This window comes from Gorilla gorilla, chromosome 12, assembly GCF_029281585.2.
Source record: "Gorilla gorilla gorilla isolate KB3781 chromosome 12, NHGRI_mGorGor1-v2.1_pri, whole genome shotgun sequence".
Classification (NCBI taxonomy): Eukaryota; Metazoa; Chordata; class Mammalia; order Primates; family Hominidae; genus Gorilla; species Gorilla gorilla.
The window spans coordinates 106624191-106642366 of record NC_073236.2 but is presented as its reverse complement, the minus strand read 5'-3'; the positions used below and the strand labels follow the sequence as shown (position 1 = coordinate 106642366).

At 40.1% G+C, this 18176-nt stretch overlaps 1 protein-coding gene across 17 annotated transcripts in view; it reads left to right on the top strand.

The window, feature by feature from the left end:
* LTBP1 (latent transforming growth factor beta binding protein 1) overlaps positions 1–18176 on the top strand; it is a 452790-nt gene that overhangs the window by 321206 nt on the left and 113408 nt on the right. For all 17 annotated transcript variants that reach the window (XM_004029082.4, XM_004029083.5, XM_063695966.1 and 14 more), the window contains 4 exons: positions 5889–6014; positions 7196–7321; positions 8041–8163; positions 12269–12388. In XM_004029082.4, coding sequence (XP_004029131.3) covers positions 5889–6014; positions 7196–7321; positions 8041–8163; positions 12269–12388 — 495 coding nt within the window. The remainder of the gene's footprint in view (positions 1–5888; positions 6015–7195; positions 7322–8040; positions 8164–12268; positions 12389–18176) is intronic.

The window sequence follows — 18176 nt, the reverse complement described above, 5'->3', positions numbered from 1 at the left end:
TTCAGTTAGATAAATGCAGTTTCAACATTTAAATGTAGCTGTGTGAAGGGTAACAAATTGAAGTTACTCAGCTTCAACTGAACTGCAGAGCTGGTTAAAAAAACAATGCAAGTAGCCTTGCTATAGGAAGTTGTTAAAACACAACTTGTTAGAAGCTTAATTTGAGTTTGGCAGAAATACAGGGCTGACATCTGCTGTCACATGTTTGAAGCATGAATATATCCTTCCAGGAAACAAGTGATGCAGATTTTCTTTTCATGCAACAGTTGTAGGTACTTCCATTTTCTGTAGTAAAAGAATATTTCTGAAAGAATCCATAGGGGGAACAGTATAAATAGTCTTTGAAATGAAGTGGTTTGCAACTTTAGAGCTACACTATACATAGTGATCTGCATTATCACAAGAAGACTGTTTTGTATCAAATATAATTTAAATCAAAATGTGTATGTTCCCATTGGTTTCATATGGGAGCCAAACACAGATTTAAGGAGCAATCTCATCAGTTCTCTCAGGAATATTGCATAATAATGTTTTTGTCTCTAAAACACAGAGGAGGTAAATATTATTTGTTACTGTTAGTTTCTCCCATGATTGAAGACAGGGATAGAATAATACGTAAGAGTCTAAAATGAATACCATCAGCTCCACATTGTTTAGTGATTATATCTTTACGATGGTGAAATTGGAAGTAGCCTTTTCAGATTTAGCTAAACACACTTTGACATGTGATAATTATAAAGTGAGCCACATATCTGCAGGAAATACGTGTGATGTTTTTCACTCTTAACAGCTGACTTGGTGGCTCGCAACATTATTGGCATACCATTTTCAAGTGAATTATATGTTTCAGCATATAAATTCTTGATTTAGCATAGTGTCTTAATAGCTAAAGGATAGGTTGGAAAAATCAAACTTTTATTTCTCTGGCAGATATTTACAAAGTGGAAACATCTGTTTCAATTGTTGTGGGACAATCTATGCTCACTGTGGGGCAGTTAGGAAGCCAGGGCATTTTTGTAAACCTTTCCATGAGTTAACATTTGATGCCTTCCTCTGGCTCTTCCCAAGCTTTCTCCATGGCTCTTGCAGACTGGCCAGAAATTATTCTTTGACTGAGTTAACTGCCTTGTGGAAACCTCTGTAATTATCATGGCCCAGACATTTAAAAAAACTATTTGCTCATCAGATCTTTTCCAGAACTCAGAACTGACCCAAAAATGTTTGTCCCTCAAGCATATTACCAGTGTCATTACTGCCTCAATAAACTGTGTATGCGGATAGAAAATGAACTCTTTTATTTCCATGTGAAATCATCATGCTTTAGTATTTCCAGACTCCATTCATTCATTCATTCATTCATTCAGGGAATCACATGATGAAGAAAAAAGCTAAAAGTCAGTATAGTCATTTTCATATTTTGCTAAAAGCTTTCTGTTTCATTTAATTTTAGAAAATAGAGTAAAAATACCACACTGTTAAATCTACCATTGGCCTTGTTGCTGGTATAAATAGAGTATTTGGTTTTCCATCACTGGCTTTCTGTCATGGCCCTTTTTCCGTATTCTAGATGGACTCCAGCAAAAGAAATAGAATAAGGTCCTTGACCTGGTGAAGACGAGGTTTTCAGGGAGCAGTTATAGTAGGGAAGAGTAGGGCTGTCCTGTGAACCAGGTGGCATTATGAAGGACATGTGAGAGAGTCCAGTGGGGAGCACTCACTTAATCATCTCTCTGCAAAGCCAAGAAAGCCAAGCATGCTAAAAAGAGAAGACATTCCCATTCACCAGCGTACATACCCCTGACACAAGAAATGAGTGCTGTCTGTGTGAGGCTTGACTCTGGTGTATCAGACAGAGCCCAGTTTCTAGAGTTTATATTGACACAGTTTACTCAAAGAATCATATTCTTCTACATGAACTGATCTACTCAATGGGAAAAGGTTTGCATGCTGATGTGTGAGTGACCACTTAGGAAAAATATAAAGCATCTTGTCTTTGCACTAAAAAACAGAAAATGCAGAACACTTTTCCTGTTCTTTAAGACAACATTCTCAGGACTTGTGTACTGTCTATGTGCTCAGGAATGAAAACCTATTAGAAAAGGAGAGAAAACACAGGGGAGATATGGGGGAGACTTGTTTTATATGTTTTAAAGTGTAAGTACCAGTAATTTATTTTTTTACCTGATATTCAACTTTTTTTTTTTTTGAGGCAGAGTCTCGCCCTGTCACTCAGGGTTCAAGCGATTCTCCTGCCTCAGCCTCCCGAATAGCTGGGACTACAGGTGCCCACCACCACACCTGGCTAATTTTTTCTATTTTTAGTAAGGATGGGGTTTCACCATGTCCCGGCTGGCCTCAAACTCCTGACCTTGCCTCAAGTGATCCTCCCTCCTCGGCCTCCCAAAGTGCTGGGATTACAGACGTGAGCCACTGCACACAGCCACTGATGTTCAACTTTTTGATAAGTAGTGAACAGAAAGCAGACAGGGGTGTTTTGAAGGTGTGATGGTTGTTTTCTGTCTGCCTACAAGAGTGGAATCCTTGGCTCGCGCCTGTAATCCCAGCACTTGGGGAGGCTGATGTGGGTGGATCATGAGGTCAAGAGATGGAGACCATCCTGGTTAACACGATGAAACCCCGTCTCTACTAAAAATACAAAAAAATTAGCCGGGCGTGGTGGCGGGCACCTGTAGTCCCAGCTACTTGGGAGGCTGAGGCAGGAGAATGGCGTGAACCCGGGAGGCAGAGCTTGCACTGAGCCAAGATCGTGCCACAGCACTCCAGCCTGGGTGACAGAGCAAGACTCCGTCTCAAAAAAAAAAAAAAAAAAAAAAAAAAAGAATGGAATCCTGCCTGGCAAAGGATGGAAGGGATCTCTGAGGTCAAACTGATGACAGTTACATTAATTAATCACTTGTGTAAAAATGGGACGAAGTAGAAATCAAGTATGTTTCAGAAAGTGTCCCTCTTTCCTTTGATGTATCTCTTAGTACCCTCTAGTGGTGTCAGCCTAACATTTTCTTACATGTAACGTGGTCCTGACAGACATGTTCAGTGTTTGCAAGCCACGTCTCTGTATACTTATGTATGAGGTAATCAACTAAAAATCAACAAACATTTTTTATCAAATTCCAACCTCCTAGCTTCTATCTAAGATATTGGATTGGTGGGAAAGGCCATTATTACTCATTTTATTCCTAAGACTAAAGAGTTATAATTCTTCACTATTTCTCCTACCTCAGAGCTGACTTTTGAGAAGAAACACTTTAGCTATGTTGGCAATTTGTGGCGTAGGAATATATCACATTTTAATTAAGCATCACATATATTTGAAGACTTGTTCACACATATAAAGAAGTTCCATTCTAAGGCTGTCCCTGCCAAATGACAAATATTTGGTAATCACCAAATTGGTATTGTGGGAGTGGGTTAGTGACTACTCATCAAGCTTTTCATGAAAACCCCAGATTTATAGCCTCTTAATTTGTTCTGAACCCTTGCCCTGAATATATTAATTCACCTTCTAATTTTTTTTTTTTGCAAATATGGTCAACATGTCTTTCTGCTTTATGAAAATTTCAGAGATGAGTATAAAGATAGGTCAATAACCACCTGGGAAAAAACCCAAGAAGTCTAAACACCAATAACTTGCAAAGGAAGCTTCTATGTATAATATAGAGTCGTGTGCATCTCATGCTGTTTCACTAAAAAATTCCTATAAACAGAAGAGAATTCTTACCTGAAAGTCTATGAGTATAACCTGGTGAAGATTACCTTTTACCTTCAGATTTTAGGTACATACAAGTTATATTTTTAAGGAAGACTTTTCAGATTATGAAAGTGCCAAGACATGCTTAGTGTAAAAATTTTAAAAAGTACCAAAAAAATGAAGAAAACGCTAATCCTAAAAACCATAAAACTTGGATCTACTTCCCTCCAACCTTCTTTTCTGTGTGTATTGTAGTATAATGGAGATTATATTCTATATTATAATTTGTGCCTCACTGTGTTTTTTTAACAAATAAGCATTTTCCTATCTTGTTAATGATTATATGCTGTGCTGTATGCATAATTCATTGTTTTGTGTTATTATTGCCAGTCACTTAAGTTTAGGCAGTCATATTAATTACCCATGTTTTTAGCCTTTTGAATTATTTTTCCTATAATTTGATAATATTTTCACTATAAACAAATGTATCTTCCTGAAAGTGAATTAACATAACTAGACTCACAAAAGGTATAAGTAATTTGTAAATACATGGGGTGTGCATACATTTCTCATACATCCAGGTGACTTTGTGTAAAATGCTGAAGTTCATATGCTTCCTTTTTCAAATGACTTGCATGAGTAGTCTCAAAGTCACAGCACAGTGAATACTTTATGAAAAATGAAGCATGTGGTTTTGGTTTCGGAGAGCAACCTCAACCCCAGTTTAGGTCATTTCCATAGTGAATCTGTGTTAAAGCACTGTTTTCCACATCCTTTTACTGCAGAATAGACAGTGTGTTATTAGCGAGAATAGCCCACCTGCTTTTCTTCTCATTCAAACCACAGACCTCTCTAACAAAGCTGTGCTCCTAGGTTGTCATGCTCAGAGGCGTCAAACTATTTACCTTGGAGGGTCGCTTGGCCTCATTCATACCAGCCTCTCTTTTGAGCCTTGTTTACTATATGATGACAGATAATAGCCCAAGGTAGTATTGGTATAAATGTGTTGGTTTTTAAATATATTCTTAAATGACTTCAATATGAACAATAATGGTAACTTTTATTGAGCACATATAATATGCCAGGCATTGGCTACATGCATTATTTAGAGTATCTCTTTCATTCTCATGCTTTGAAGTTGGAACTCTGATTATTTCCATTTTACACATGCAGAAAAGTGAGGCGTAGAATGGCGAGGTCACTTGCCCCATTCTGCAGAACTGTAAAGGGCAGCAGCATTTGTGCCTGCACTGTCTTCAAGCCAGTGCTTCTAACCACCAGCTGTGCCACCTTCACTAGGCCATTAAACCTTCTTACAAAGGTCATTGGAAACAGAAAATCTTAAAGGAGTAATTAATCTCAGAAGGCCCCCTTTGAGTCCTTGGGTTTTTTTTGATGGACTCCACCTGACCATGGACTCCTAAGACCCTCCCTCCACTGTAGTGTATGTCTGTGAGTAGACTGAGGACTTGAACAGGGCTAATCTGTACAGGATATATAGAAGAAGCCAGTCTTACACAGGGCTCAGTAAGGGAGTAAGGGAGGAATTTAGCAGAAAAGATTTGGGAAAAGATTCTACTTTACCACTAGAAATAAAATATGTTCATGTTGAAATTGGCAAATAAGAGTAAGATACACCAAGAAGTTTTTCTTTGTTCAGAAGTGGGAGGTCTTTGGGGGGGTTAATGATGAATTTTGGAGAAGACTGGATATATTTGTTGAAACTCAAATATGGCCTGCTAAAGAACGGAAAGTTACAATGTGTTTCTTATCAATAGATAAGAAATCTCTTACCTATTGGTGATTCAAACTCTATCATCTAAGATGAACTACAGTGAATAGAAACTCATTAATAGGCCATTTTGGAAGCTGTTTTATTAATAATTGATTTTCTTACAGCTTACAACATGGCGTTTTCTGAGTTTCTACTCACTTCAGTTCATCTTAAAAATGGTTTCACTAGGAACTATTGATGGCCTTGGATAGGACTAACTAATCCATTATAAAGTAATCACATGAATTTTTTATACTTGATGTCAGAGGTCACCTTTGTCTTCTAAATGCAGAGCTGGCAATAATTTGCTAGTTGGTCAGGAAACACAAAGTAATACTTTGCAAGTAGCAGTGAAATCTGTTCGTTTCTGTGGGTTTTTTCACATTATTTTATTTACTTTTAAAGAAATCAATGAATGTACTGTGAACCCTGATATCTGTGGAGCAGGACACTGCATTAACCTACCAGTGAGATATACCTGTATATGCTACGAGGGCTACAAGTTCAGTGAACAACAGAGGAAATGTGTGGGTAAGAGACAATTTTAATTGACTAAATTATTAAATATCAAACATTTGCACATTAAGAACATTTTTTTCTTAAACCAACTTAACCATTTTGGGAAAATGTTACTGGTTTAATTTTTTGAAAGTTTATCCCTTAGCTAAGGGAGCTCAAAAAAAGGTTTGCTAAACAACTGGAATTCTCTTACCTCTTTGTTCAACATTTGTTTACCTCGCAAATGTAATACATTTACATAAAGGTGAAATAATTTCCAAAAACTTTTTGGATAAAGTAAACAAAATATGAATTACAGAAACAGCTACCTAAAAACATGTATTTAGCAAAAACAAATTAACATTAATGTATACTGCAGTAAAGAATTACATTCATTTATGTACATAAGACTGGATTTTTTAAAGGGATTTTAAAATTGAAAATCCATATATGCTGGCCTGAAGGTGTCAGTCAATTTAGAAATTTAGGGAACGCATATATGCTCCTTTTGGGAAAAAAAAAAGTATCTCAGAAAGATATGCAGTAGAGTTAAATAAATCATTTTAATGTGACTCTAAATTTAATTTCTCTTTTTTTTTAAGAAAAAGAAAATTCAGCACTAAATTATGAGGCCAATAGGAAGCAACAAAGGAACATATCTAATTAATACTTCTTTAGTATATGTGAATTTTGCTGTTTGGTGTGTGTGTATGGGGGAGAAAGGAGACAGCCACCTGGTCCATAATTTGGCTATTTCCCTGTCATTTGCATACATTATATGTGTCACTTTCAGAACCTAGAATATTAAGTTGGAAAGGCAACAGAGATGACCTAATCCAACTCCACCCACATGCACGGAGGAAGAGTCTCTTTTATGGCATTTCTGACTCCCTACTGACAGCAAATTCCATTGCTTGGATGTGTCTCGTTATCAGGAGAACCCTTCTGTGTTGACCTGAAATCTGCCTCTTTGAAACACCAGTGTCATGGTTTTGTAGTTTTAGGCTTTGAAGTGATACACAGTAGCCTGCTTCTCTCTTCCAGGAACAATCCTTCAAGTACGCGAGGAGAAAGATCGTGTCTCCTTTTGCTGTTGTCCTCAGTTATAAAGGTTGGGTGGTACCCAGGGAATAGTATGATGGTATTTTACAGAACAGGGAAACTAAGTTCTTGCTACACAGAACTAATATTTTTATATGTATTTTTGTTAACAGATATTGATGAGTGTACTCAGGTCCAACACCTCTGCTCCCAGGGACGCTGTGAAAACACCGAGGGAAGTTTCTTGTGCATTTGCCCAGCAGGATTTATGGCCAGTGAGGAGGGTACTAACTGCATAGGTAATGGCAGCATTCTTCCTGATGACAAATTCTTAGATCTGAGTTTTTAGATCCCCTAAGACTATCATCAGTTCAGTGCTTATCCAGACAACCCAGAATTTTTTATTAAACAATTATCATGACAGCAGTCTGCTAGATCCCAGGTGATATAAAAATGGATTTTTTTCCCCTAACATTTTTGAAGAAAGAGTGTCATATATGTGCATAGACAAGATACATTAAATGTTACTTTTGGACCACCCTGCATGAATCAAAACTGGGTGATTTTGATGTGTGTCAAACAAATCAAAGGGAAAGTAGAAATCAGTTACTGGCCAGGCGCCGTGGCTCACACCTGTAATCCCAGCACTTTGGGAGGCCGAGGCTGGCGGATCACCTGAGGTCGGGAGTTTGAGACCAGCCTGACCAACTTGGAGAAACCCTGTCTCTACTAAAAATACAGAATTAGCCAGGCGTGGTGGCGCATGCCTGTAATCCCAGCTACTTGGGAGGCTGAGGCAGGAGAATTGCTTAAACCCAGGAGGTGGAGGTTGCAGTGAGCCGAGATCACACCATTGCACTCCAGCCTGGGCAACAAGAGCAAAACTCCATCTCAAAAAAAAAAAAAAAAAAAAGAAATCAGTTACTTCGTCACTATATTTGAGCTAAGCTGGGAGATGGGAGAGGTTTGAAACAATATTTGGAACACAAAACTCAGCAATGCTATCTGCTCTTCGTAGATGTTGACGAATGCCTGAGGCCAGACGTCTGTGGGGAGGGGCACTGTGTCAATACTGTGGGGGCCTTCCGGTGTGAATACTGCGACAGCGGGTACCGCATGACTCAGAGAGGCCGTTGTGAGGGTGAGTCAGCTGAGAGTGTTCAGCACACATGACCGTGATGTGCAGGGTTGGTAGGCACCTTGCCTGGTTCTTGTTTCCTTCCCACACTCAATGCGTGACACCAGTTTATCCAAGCTCTTTCTGCTTCCTAGATTCACAGGCTCTTTGCCTCTTCCTTTCACTGGCTCTTTTGGGATTATTTTCCATCTTCATGCTCTCATTATTTTTCACCTCAATATCTGCCTTTCTGGTATTTGGAATGAAATCACCATAGAATGATTAATTGCATCATATTTAGTACAAACACAGACTTAATTACAGAGTGCGGACCATTCATCTGGGAACATGCTGCAGGTGTAACCAGTGTTGATTTTTTGTTTTTGACCTTTTCACCTACTTACATTCCTTTGTCTCCACTGCTTTCTTTTACATGTGTTCTGATACTTTCTCACAGACTCCCCAAGAAGCATGGTCTGACAAACTTTGGTCAGATTCCAACTGTGCTTAATAAAATTTCCTCATTATTGACCACAGCAATGAGCTTTCTCTCATTATAAAAATGTTATAAAAAGTATTTATAGCATGGTCACAATTATTATCCTTTTCATATTTCTGTTCACATTTGTGTCCAAGTTGCTCTGGTTCTTTTTGAAACCACCGTAGTGAGGCCAGGCACGGTGGCTCATGCCTGCAATCCCAGTGCTTTGGGAGGTTGAAGCGGGTGGATCACTTGAGGCCAGGAGTTTGAGACCAGCCTGGCCAACATGCTGAAACTCCCTCTCCCCTAAAAATACAAAAATTAGCTGGATATGGTGGCGCACGCCTGTAATCCCAGCTGCCTGGGAGGCTGAGGAACAAGAATCACTTGAACCTGGGAGGCAGAGGTTGCAGTGAGCCGAGATCATGCCACTGCACTCCAGCCCAGGTGACAGAGAAAAACCTTGTCTCCAAAAAACAAAGCAAAACAAAACAAAACACTATGGCACTTTTTTTGCAATTATTTTCATGAAGAAATACACTGACCTTCTGCTAAAAACCTGCCATGGAAATATGAGGGTGAAGGAACACGGGATCTGTGAGGGCACGGGAGCATGGTGCTGGTTCCTTGGGGTTCCCTGCCTGGCTGTCAGCAGAGCCTAATAGATCTGGGCTCTGTTAGGTGGGGCAGGATGGACTAGGTTGGCACAGCCAGCCCTCAGCTGTCCCCTGGCTTCTGCATGTTGGTTTTCTTCACCGCTCTAATGACCCAGGCCTGGAGGGAGAGCTAATTAGACATTTTTTGGCAGCCTACACTTGCCCCTCCTGCTGGTGTCTTGCCTCCGCCCCTTGGGTTCTAATCTAGAGAGAAGTGGGAGTGTTTTATGTTGCCGGATCTCTGATCAGCATGGAGTCTTGTGCCCTCCCCGAGGGCCACGAGGCTACAGAACAAGCACAGGTGTAAAGTGTCCCCACGCTGCTCTTCCAGGGAACTCTCCTCTGCTGAAGAGATGCAGCGTGGGAGCAGCTCACCACGCCCACAGTAACTGCCTGACCTGCAGCCACTGACTTTGCCCCCTTTGAAACGTAGTACATCATCTGTAAAATAGGAACCATGAAGTTAACTTTCCAGGTTTTCATGAAAATAACTTCATGTTGCCATATCTTGTATGATGCCTGTCACTTTGTTAGTTTTCAAGAAGTTATAGTTTCTTTAAATCTCCCCCATCCCTGACTCCTTTTGTGTTTGTATAGATCTCAAGCACCTCTGTATTTGCGGGGAGTGCTTTAAAAAAATGGGGTGTTTATTTGACAAGCATTTATGTGCAGAGCAGTATCCCCCAACCCCCAACAAAGAAGTCAAATACTGATTTTTTTCCCTTTCTTTCTTTCTCTCTCTCTCTCTCTCTCTCCCTCTCCCTCTCTCTCTTCCTTTCTTTCCTTTCTTTCATTTTTTTTTTTAAAGACAGTCTTGCTCTGTCGCCCAGGCTGGAGTGCAGTGGTGCGATCTCAGCTCACTGCAAGCTCCGCCTCCCGGGTTCACATCATTCTCCTGCCTCAGCCTCCTGAGTAGCTGGGACTACAGGTGACCGCCATCATGCCCGGCTAATTTTTTTTTCTATTTTTAGTAGAGACAGGGTGTCACCGTGTTAGCCAGGATGGTCTCGATCTCCTGACCTCGTGATCTGCCAGCCTCAGCCTCCCAAAGTGCTGGGATTACAAGTGTGAGCTACCGCACCCGGCCCAAATACTGATTCTTAAGTTCTACACACGGGTCAAGAATGGAAATATAAGATACTTAAGTAATAGGATGGAAAGGAATAGAAAATAAATTGGAAAATTATGTACTTAAATTAGAAGCTTGTAGGAGAATATTCGGTGATATTCAATATATGAAAATTATTTGGGAGAAAGATGACTAGCGTTCCCTGAGTAAATAATATATAATTCTATCCCCATGAAAAGTCTTGAAAAGAAGAAGGAGCCAAGCAACGCGGCTGTTTTCAAATTTCATCATGGACTAGAACCAAACATCCCTGGGCTTCTGGCTCACAGAAGATTTTCTCAGCTGTCACTAACGAAGTTGCTTTCAAATAGCACCAGTCTCCAAGGAGTCTATTGTAGTTTACAGACATTATCTCATGCATCCTTACTTTATTCTGTTAAGGTATTATAAGGCAGGTAGTTCCTAATTTATAGAAGAGGGGAAAAGCAGAGGTGAGAGCAGCTAGAAATTCAGGGACGTTATCTTGTATTGCTCAACACTGCACCTTATTTATTGGGCTAGCCTGTCTCAATGGCATTCTCTGATTTAGCAGTTGTAGTTCTATTTTTTGAAATATCCCATCCAGAGGAGAATGTAATGCTATTTGGAAAATGAAACTGGCAAGCATCATCTTTTTGTAGAACAAGAAGTCCCAGAACATCTGACCTAAAAAAACCACTATGTGTCATTGGCCATTGGCAAGAATTTTTACTGATAGAAAAAAAATTACAACACTGACCTGGTGCTTATTTTGTTAATATCATCTTTAACTTTTTCATTTTAAGTATCTTTTCACATGTCTAATGATATGCAATGGGAGATAATTTTTAAGTATTTACTAGAATGTAGACATCACATACCCATGGATATTTAGTGGACCCATTATATATGTTTCTTTTTTTGTTTCTCTAGTTTATGTCCTGAAAATCCGTTTATATTTTAAGTACGATTAAAGGTCATATATACATTGTGTATTGGGATACTTAAACATTAAATCCACTCATATAAATTCAAGATCCACCTCAGAAAAAACACTTATTTCAAATGCAGCTAGAAGCCATGGTGTTAACACTTATTTTAAACTGTTGAACTCTGTCTTATATCTTTTTCCTCGTTTTATTGTTCGACAGTTTTTAAAAATGCCTCAAGCTGTCGTGGTTATCTCCGCACAGACTTAACCATATTTTAGGTGATTTTTTTCTCCCCAAATTGGAAAGAATGATGATTAATATAACTTCAGTTAGCTATGAATATGAAAAGTAAGGTGTATTTTTACCAGAAAATATTACCATATGGTCATATCAACATGTTTTCTGGAAAGGCTTGGAAGTATGTGATGAGTTCACCCTCTCCTCGTGTTTTTTTTTTTTTTCCACCTCCAAGGAATTCCTGTCATATGAAAGGTTTTAAATTATTCCAACCTAGGATGTTTTGGGCCCATGAAGCCAAAGTGAGAATTTCCCTAGAGCATCCAATGTCTGCAGAGAGAACCTCTAGCTGGGTGGACACATGGCTTCCTCACACTCACCCCCATTCCTTGTATTTCTTTCTGGAAAGCTGTGCTATTACTTGAAAGGTTTCATGTCCAGAAATTGGCCCTAAAGGAGCTGCCAACTCCCAGAGTGGAGAGGCCAGGTCCTGCTAGTTGAAGATTTGGGGCCAGGTTCTTCCTTGGAATGTATGCAAATATTTTAATCCAGGTATGCTTGACCATGCATTATTGCCATGTATTTAAGTATAGACCCAATGTCTCACTTACCCAATTATTGTTTTTCCCACTGAAATGTAGATATAACATGCTTCCCCCGCTGCCTTCATCACAAAGTAAGATTTTGCTTTGGTATTCTGATAAAATGTTCACGACCTAGCTTTTTGATTTTTCAGATATTGATGAATGTTTGAATCCAAGTACTTGTCCAGATGAGCAGTGTGTGAATTCTCCTGGATCTTACCAGTGCGTTCCCTGCACAGAAGGATTCCGAGGCTGGAATGGACAGTGCCTTGGTAGGTACTATAGTGTACTTATCAAAGGTTTGTTTCTTCTGCATGGCCCATTTTCTGATAGAGTGGTGTAATGCCAATGGAGCCCTCTTTCACAATGAAAAAATGAAATCTTACATCATTCTAAGAAAAGTTCCCAGTAACTTTTAACTATTGAGAAAATAAGAAAATGACTTAGCATGAAGGATGTAAGATTCTAGATGGGGAAAACAATTAGGATTGAAACAAACTGTTATTCCTAATGAGATAAATATCCAAGTCCAAATAAGATAGTAAGGTCTACAGGAAGGAAGAGAGATGGAGAGCAAAACACTTAAAAAGAGAGAAGAAGCATCTACCACAGACAAGTAGAATTAGGTAACAGGCACACACAAATTTGCAACAGAAGTAGCAAAGGTAGTGCTTTAGGCACTGAGGAAGACAGAGTAATATATTTGCTTTGATTCTAATTACCCGTGCTGTAGTTAGCTCTGCCCCTTAATGGTTTTCATTTGTGTCTACCATGTAATCTTTTTCCCTAAAACTTGAACTCTTTTCCACTCCATACCAAAACTCTGAATATGTGAGTTAAACTTTTCATTCATTCATTCCTTCTTTCCTTTCTCCCTCAAATGCTTAAGAACTTACTATAGGCTATGCATGGTGGCTCATGCCTGTAATCCCAGAACTTTGGAAGGCCGAGGCATGAGGATCACTTGAGGCCAGGAGTTTGACACCAGCCTGGGCAGCATAGCAAGACCTCATCTCTACAAAACATTAAAAAAACTTACCTGGGCTTTGTGGTGTGTGCCTGTAATCTCAGCTACTTGAAGGCTGAGGTGGGAGGATCTCTTGAGTCCAGGAGTTCGAGGTTTCAGTGAGCTATGATTGTGCCACTGCTCTCCAGCCCGAGTGACAGTGAGACCCTGTCTCTAAAATATGAAACAAAAGGCAAAACTTACTGTATATCCCCAGAGTTGTACTAAGTTCTGGGATATATTGAGAGGAAAAACTGATATGACCCCTTCCTTTTGGTACTTACTGTCTGGTGGGGGAGACTGACATGCACTCAAACATCTCACAGATAAATGCAAACTCACAGATTTGAGACAAGCACTAGAAAGGAGGGTTCTATGATGCTGTGAGAGCATATGGTAGAACGAGCTGCCCTTAGGAAAATTCTTGAGTTGAGGTTCAACTGGTGAGGGGGTGGGAGGGAGGACATTTCAGGCACAGTAAACAGCATATGCAAGAGGCTCGTGGAAGAAGAGAGCAGAAGGCCAGTGTAGCTGAAGGCCAGAGAACACAGGAAGATTTGCTGCAAGATGAGAGGACAGACCACTGAAAAATTTAAAGCCCTCTTAGTCCTGTTAAAACTGACAGTCTTCATTCTCATAGCCCTGGGAAGACATTTAGGTGTTTTAATGGGGGTTGCAGAAGTACTCTCAGTTTTAAAGCTTTAGTCTCATCACCAAGCAGCATCAGCTCAGACTCTGTAGCTGGTACGGAGAGCTCCATGTCCTGAGCCCCTAGGCCCATCCCTAGCCCAAGAGTCTCTGCCGATGGAGTTGTGAGATGTAATCTTTGAAGAAAAGATTTTTATTCATTAGTTTTTTATTTGATAAGCAATTGTTTTTGTAACTGGTGCTGACCAAAAAGTATTAATATATATGGTTTCAGTTTTCCCATTTGGCATAAATTTCATACTTGCCTATCAAGTTTCCATGCGTATTCTCATTTTCACATCCTGATAAATAATCCAGGAGCAGAGCCGGAACTCTACCTTAAATAACTACAATTCATAATAGTAGTATAAACGCAGCCCTGATTCATGAATTTATTAGTGGAATGTGACTGATCAAATTGGCAAGTGATTATTCTTCAATATAAATAATACTAAATGAATTCTCCTATATGTGTGTGTATATATATATATATATATATATATATATATAAACTTTATGATAGAAGCACAGCACCTCATTTAAAACTAATTTTACTTTTGTCAACCAGATGAGTAGAATCATAAGCAGAAATATTAGATCACTGCATTTCTCAATTCAGCCAAAGTCCCACATTTAGCCCCTTGTTTTGTTTTTGCATTGCTGAGGTCATGTATTTCCTATTGTTAAATGGAGGCAGTGTCCTTTATCTTTCTGCTTTGGGTAAAATTTTAGGCTCTACATAATCTACAGATGAAGCCACTCCCTCAAGATTTAATTGCAGTTCCATCCATTGTTCATATTGGACTTGCAGCTCTTCTAAATTTCTCATGAGGGCCTTTGCAGGTTATACTGAAATAGATTTTCCATCTTAATTTTTTATAGTAGTAGAGCTTTCAAATGTCGAGAAGTTGACTGTGACAAAAAGCAGATATTGCAGCATGCCTTTCTACTTACATTGAGCCAATGGGTGGGTTGGAATTTTCTGCTAAACTCTGACCATGTTAATGACTGCCCAGCCCTAGCTTTGTACTTCTGGTACTCTAAAATACCTTTCAGAAGGTGCAGTCTTGTCTTAAGCCTAGTTTTGAGTTGAGCTCATCACTAACATAACTGGATATATATTCATTCATTTAACAAATACTGAGTGTCTACCTTGTGCCAGGTATTTTTCCAGAACACTGGGGATTGAGAGTGACTAAAATAGGCCAGGCATGGTGGCTCACGCCTGTAATCCCAGCACTTTGGGAGGCCAAGATGGGTGGATCATGAGGTCAAGAGATGGAGACCATCCTGGCCAACATGGTGAAACCCTGTCTCTACTAAAAATACAAAAATTAGCTGGGTGTGGTGGCACGCACCTATAATCCCAGCCACCCAGTAGGCTGAGGCAGGAGAATCGTTTGAACCTGGGAGGCGGAGGTTGCAGTGAGCCGAGATTGCGCCACTGCACTCCAGCCTGGCGACAGAGCAAGACTCCATCTCAAAAAAAAAAAAAAAAAAAAGAGAGTGAAGAAAATAAAGTTTTTCTCCCTTCATTGTAGTTATACTGTAGTGCTTACATCGTGCTTACAAATAAACACATAAGCAAGTACAATATATAGGATGTCAGATGTGACGCATGACGCGAAGAAAAGTAAGAGATTCAGAGTCTTTAGAGATCCCTTGGTGGTCAGGATAGTCAATTGTAAGTTATTAACATGCCCTTCCTGGCTAGTCATTTGTTTTGTCTCTGACTGTTACCTGTGATTATATCCTTTTAGTTCCGATAATATAGGATATATTGATGAATTTTTTGCCCCAATGGTTAATGAAAATTCTCCGTGATAATATTAAAGACTTTTTTTTTTTTTTTTTTTTTGAGACGGAGTCTCGCTCTTTCGTCCAGGCTGAAGTGCAGTGGCGCCATCTCAGCTCACTGCAACCTCTACCTCCCGGATTCATGCCATTCTCCTGCCTCAGCCTCCCGAGTAACTGGGACTACAGGCGCCCGCCACCACGCCCAGCTAATTTTTTGTATTTTTAGTAGAGACGGGGTTTCACCGTGTTAGCCAGGATGGTCTGGATCTCCTGACCTCGTGATCCACCCACCTCGGCCTTCCAAAGTGCTGGGATTACAGGCGTGAGCCACCGTGCCCGGTCATTAAAAAGTTTCCTGCAATCACATCATTTTGGTGAAGAATCCTACATTTGTCATTTATTAGTTGCCATCTGTAGAGATGATAATGTCTATCTCACAGGGCTGCCGTGTTCCATAAATGTTAGTGTCTTTTTTTCTAACTCTCCTCTCACTGAGTACATGTTTTTACATTGTTATAATCAAACATGAACAATGTTTTATATAACATTTCTTAAATTTCGCATTATGCTTATAGTTTTTTTTCTAAACTGGTCTATCTTCACGTTGATTTGACTCTCTATTGAACGACTTCATTAAGCATTGCTATTCAACCCCTATATTCTGCAGGGATTTTATACCAGTTACACTTTCTGCTTCTTTCACAGACTGAGTGATGAACTTGGTGAAACCGTTAATGGCCTCTTTGTATTCATGCCATGTAAGCTGGATCTTACTGATTGATGCTTCTCCTTGATTTATAAATTAGAGCAGAAATTGTTTTGGGCAGAAATAGGCAAAATGTTAGCAGGTGTTGTCTGAGGGACTGCATTTTTTCCCTGGTGTTTAGCTCAGGTCATACAATCCCTCATCCTCAATAGTTTATTATCCACTTCAAATATCTATCATTTCAGACTGTACCTAACACACATCATCCCTAATGCTTTTTGGCAACTCTTGTTGGCTCTTCTGTTAACGTAGCTTCTTCTTTCAAGTCGTGGATTTCATTCTTCTCTAGAGAGTCACGTTCGTCATTCGGCACTGTATTCCTTGGACCTGACATTCAGCCTAGAGTTGCTGCCCACTCGATCCCCACCTTTAATGACTATTTCATCACTCTGGGTTCTGGCCAGTTCCAAATGGCTATTTCAACCAAGTCCTTTCTTAAGGGAAGCCAGCCTGTCAGGTACTCAATTTACAGGTTCTTCTTGACTTGTGGAGAGCTGGCCTGATTGAAACCCGATGAGAGCCATCCCCCAAGGAAACTCTCTAATATTTAATTATTTAAAGGTACATTTGATATTGCTAATGTAGAGATCTTAGTTCCCTGAATTTAGACAGAGTTTGGGCTACATGACCTCTCTGAAGCTTAGTTTTATTATCTGTAAAATGGGGATTGAAATACTTGCTGTTTAAGCTTTCTTGCCAGAATGAAGTAAGCAATACGAAGCACCTAGTAGGCATCTGACATATGGTGGAACCCCAACCATGCTACAACCCTTTTTCCCCAACTATTACCCTCCTCTATACTGCTCTTGTCCTCAAACATAAGAGGTGCAGTAATAACTGGTACTTGGTAAATTATGTATCACATTCTTTTTTTTTTTTTTGAGATGGAGTCTCACTCTTGTCGCCCAGGCTGGAGTGCAATGGCGTGATCTCGGCTCACTGCAACCTCCGCCTCCAGGGTTCAAGCGATTCTCCTGCGTCAGCCTCCCGAGTAGCTGGGATTACAGGTGCCCGCCACCACGCTTGGCTAATTTTTGTATTTTTAGTAGAGATGGGGTTTCACCATGTTGGCCAGGCTAGCCTCAAACTCCTGACCTCAGGTGATCCACCCATCTCAGTCCCCGAAAGTGCTGGGATTACAGGCATAAGCCACTGTGCCTGGGTCACATTCTTCTATATAACTATATTCTCTTTGGCTTTTTGAAGCTCATGTCATATAGTTTTTTAATTCTTCATATGTCATTGGAGCATTCTCTTTTCTTTCTTTCTTTCTTTTTTTTTTTTTTTTTTTTGAGACGGAGTCTCCCTCTGTTGCCCAGGCTGGAGTGCAATGGCGCGATCTCGGCTCACTGCAACCTCCACCTCCCGAGTTCAAGCAATTCTCCTGCCTCAGCCTCCTGAGTTGCTGGGATTACAGCTGCATGCCATTATGCCCGGCTAATTTTTGTATTTTTAGTAGAGATGGGGTTTCACCATGTTGGTCAGGCTGTTCTCGAACTCCTGACCTTGTGATCCACCTGCCTCAGACTCCCAAAGTGCTGGGATTACAGGCGTGAGCCACCGCACCTGGCCTTTTGGAGCATTCTTTTATGAATGTGAATAATTTTGTGGTTCCTGTTCAATATCTCCCATCCAAATACTAACTGGGCCCACCCTGCTTAGCTTCCAGGGTCAGACTAGATCGGGCACGTTCAGGGTGATATGTCTGTTGACTCCTTCCAACTTCTTAGTGTTCTTACTTAGCTGGAATATACTTCTTGGGAGCCATGATACTTCTCTGTAGGGTCATTAGTGATTCCTAACA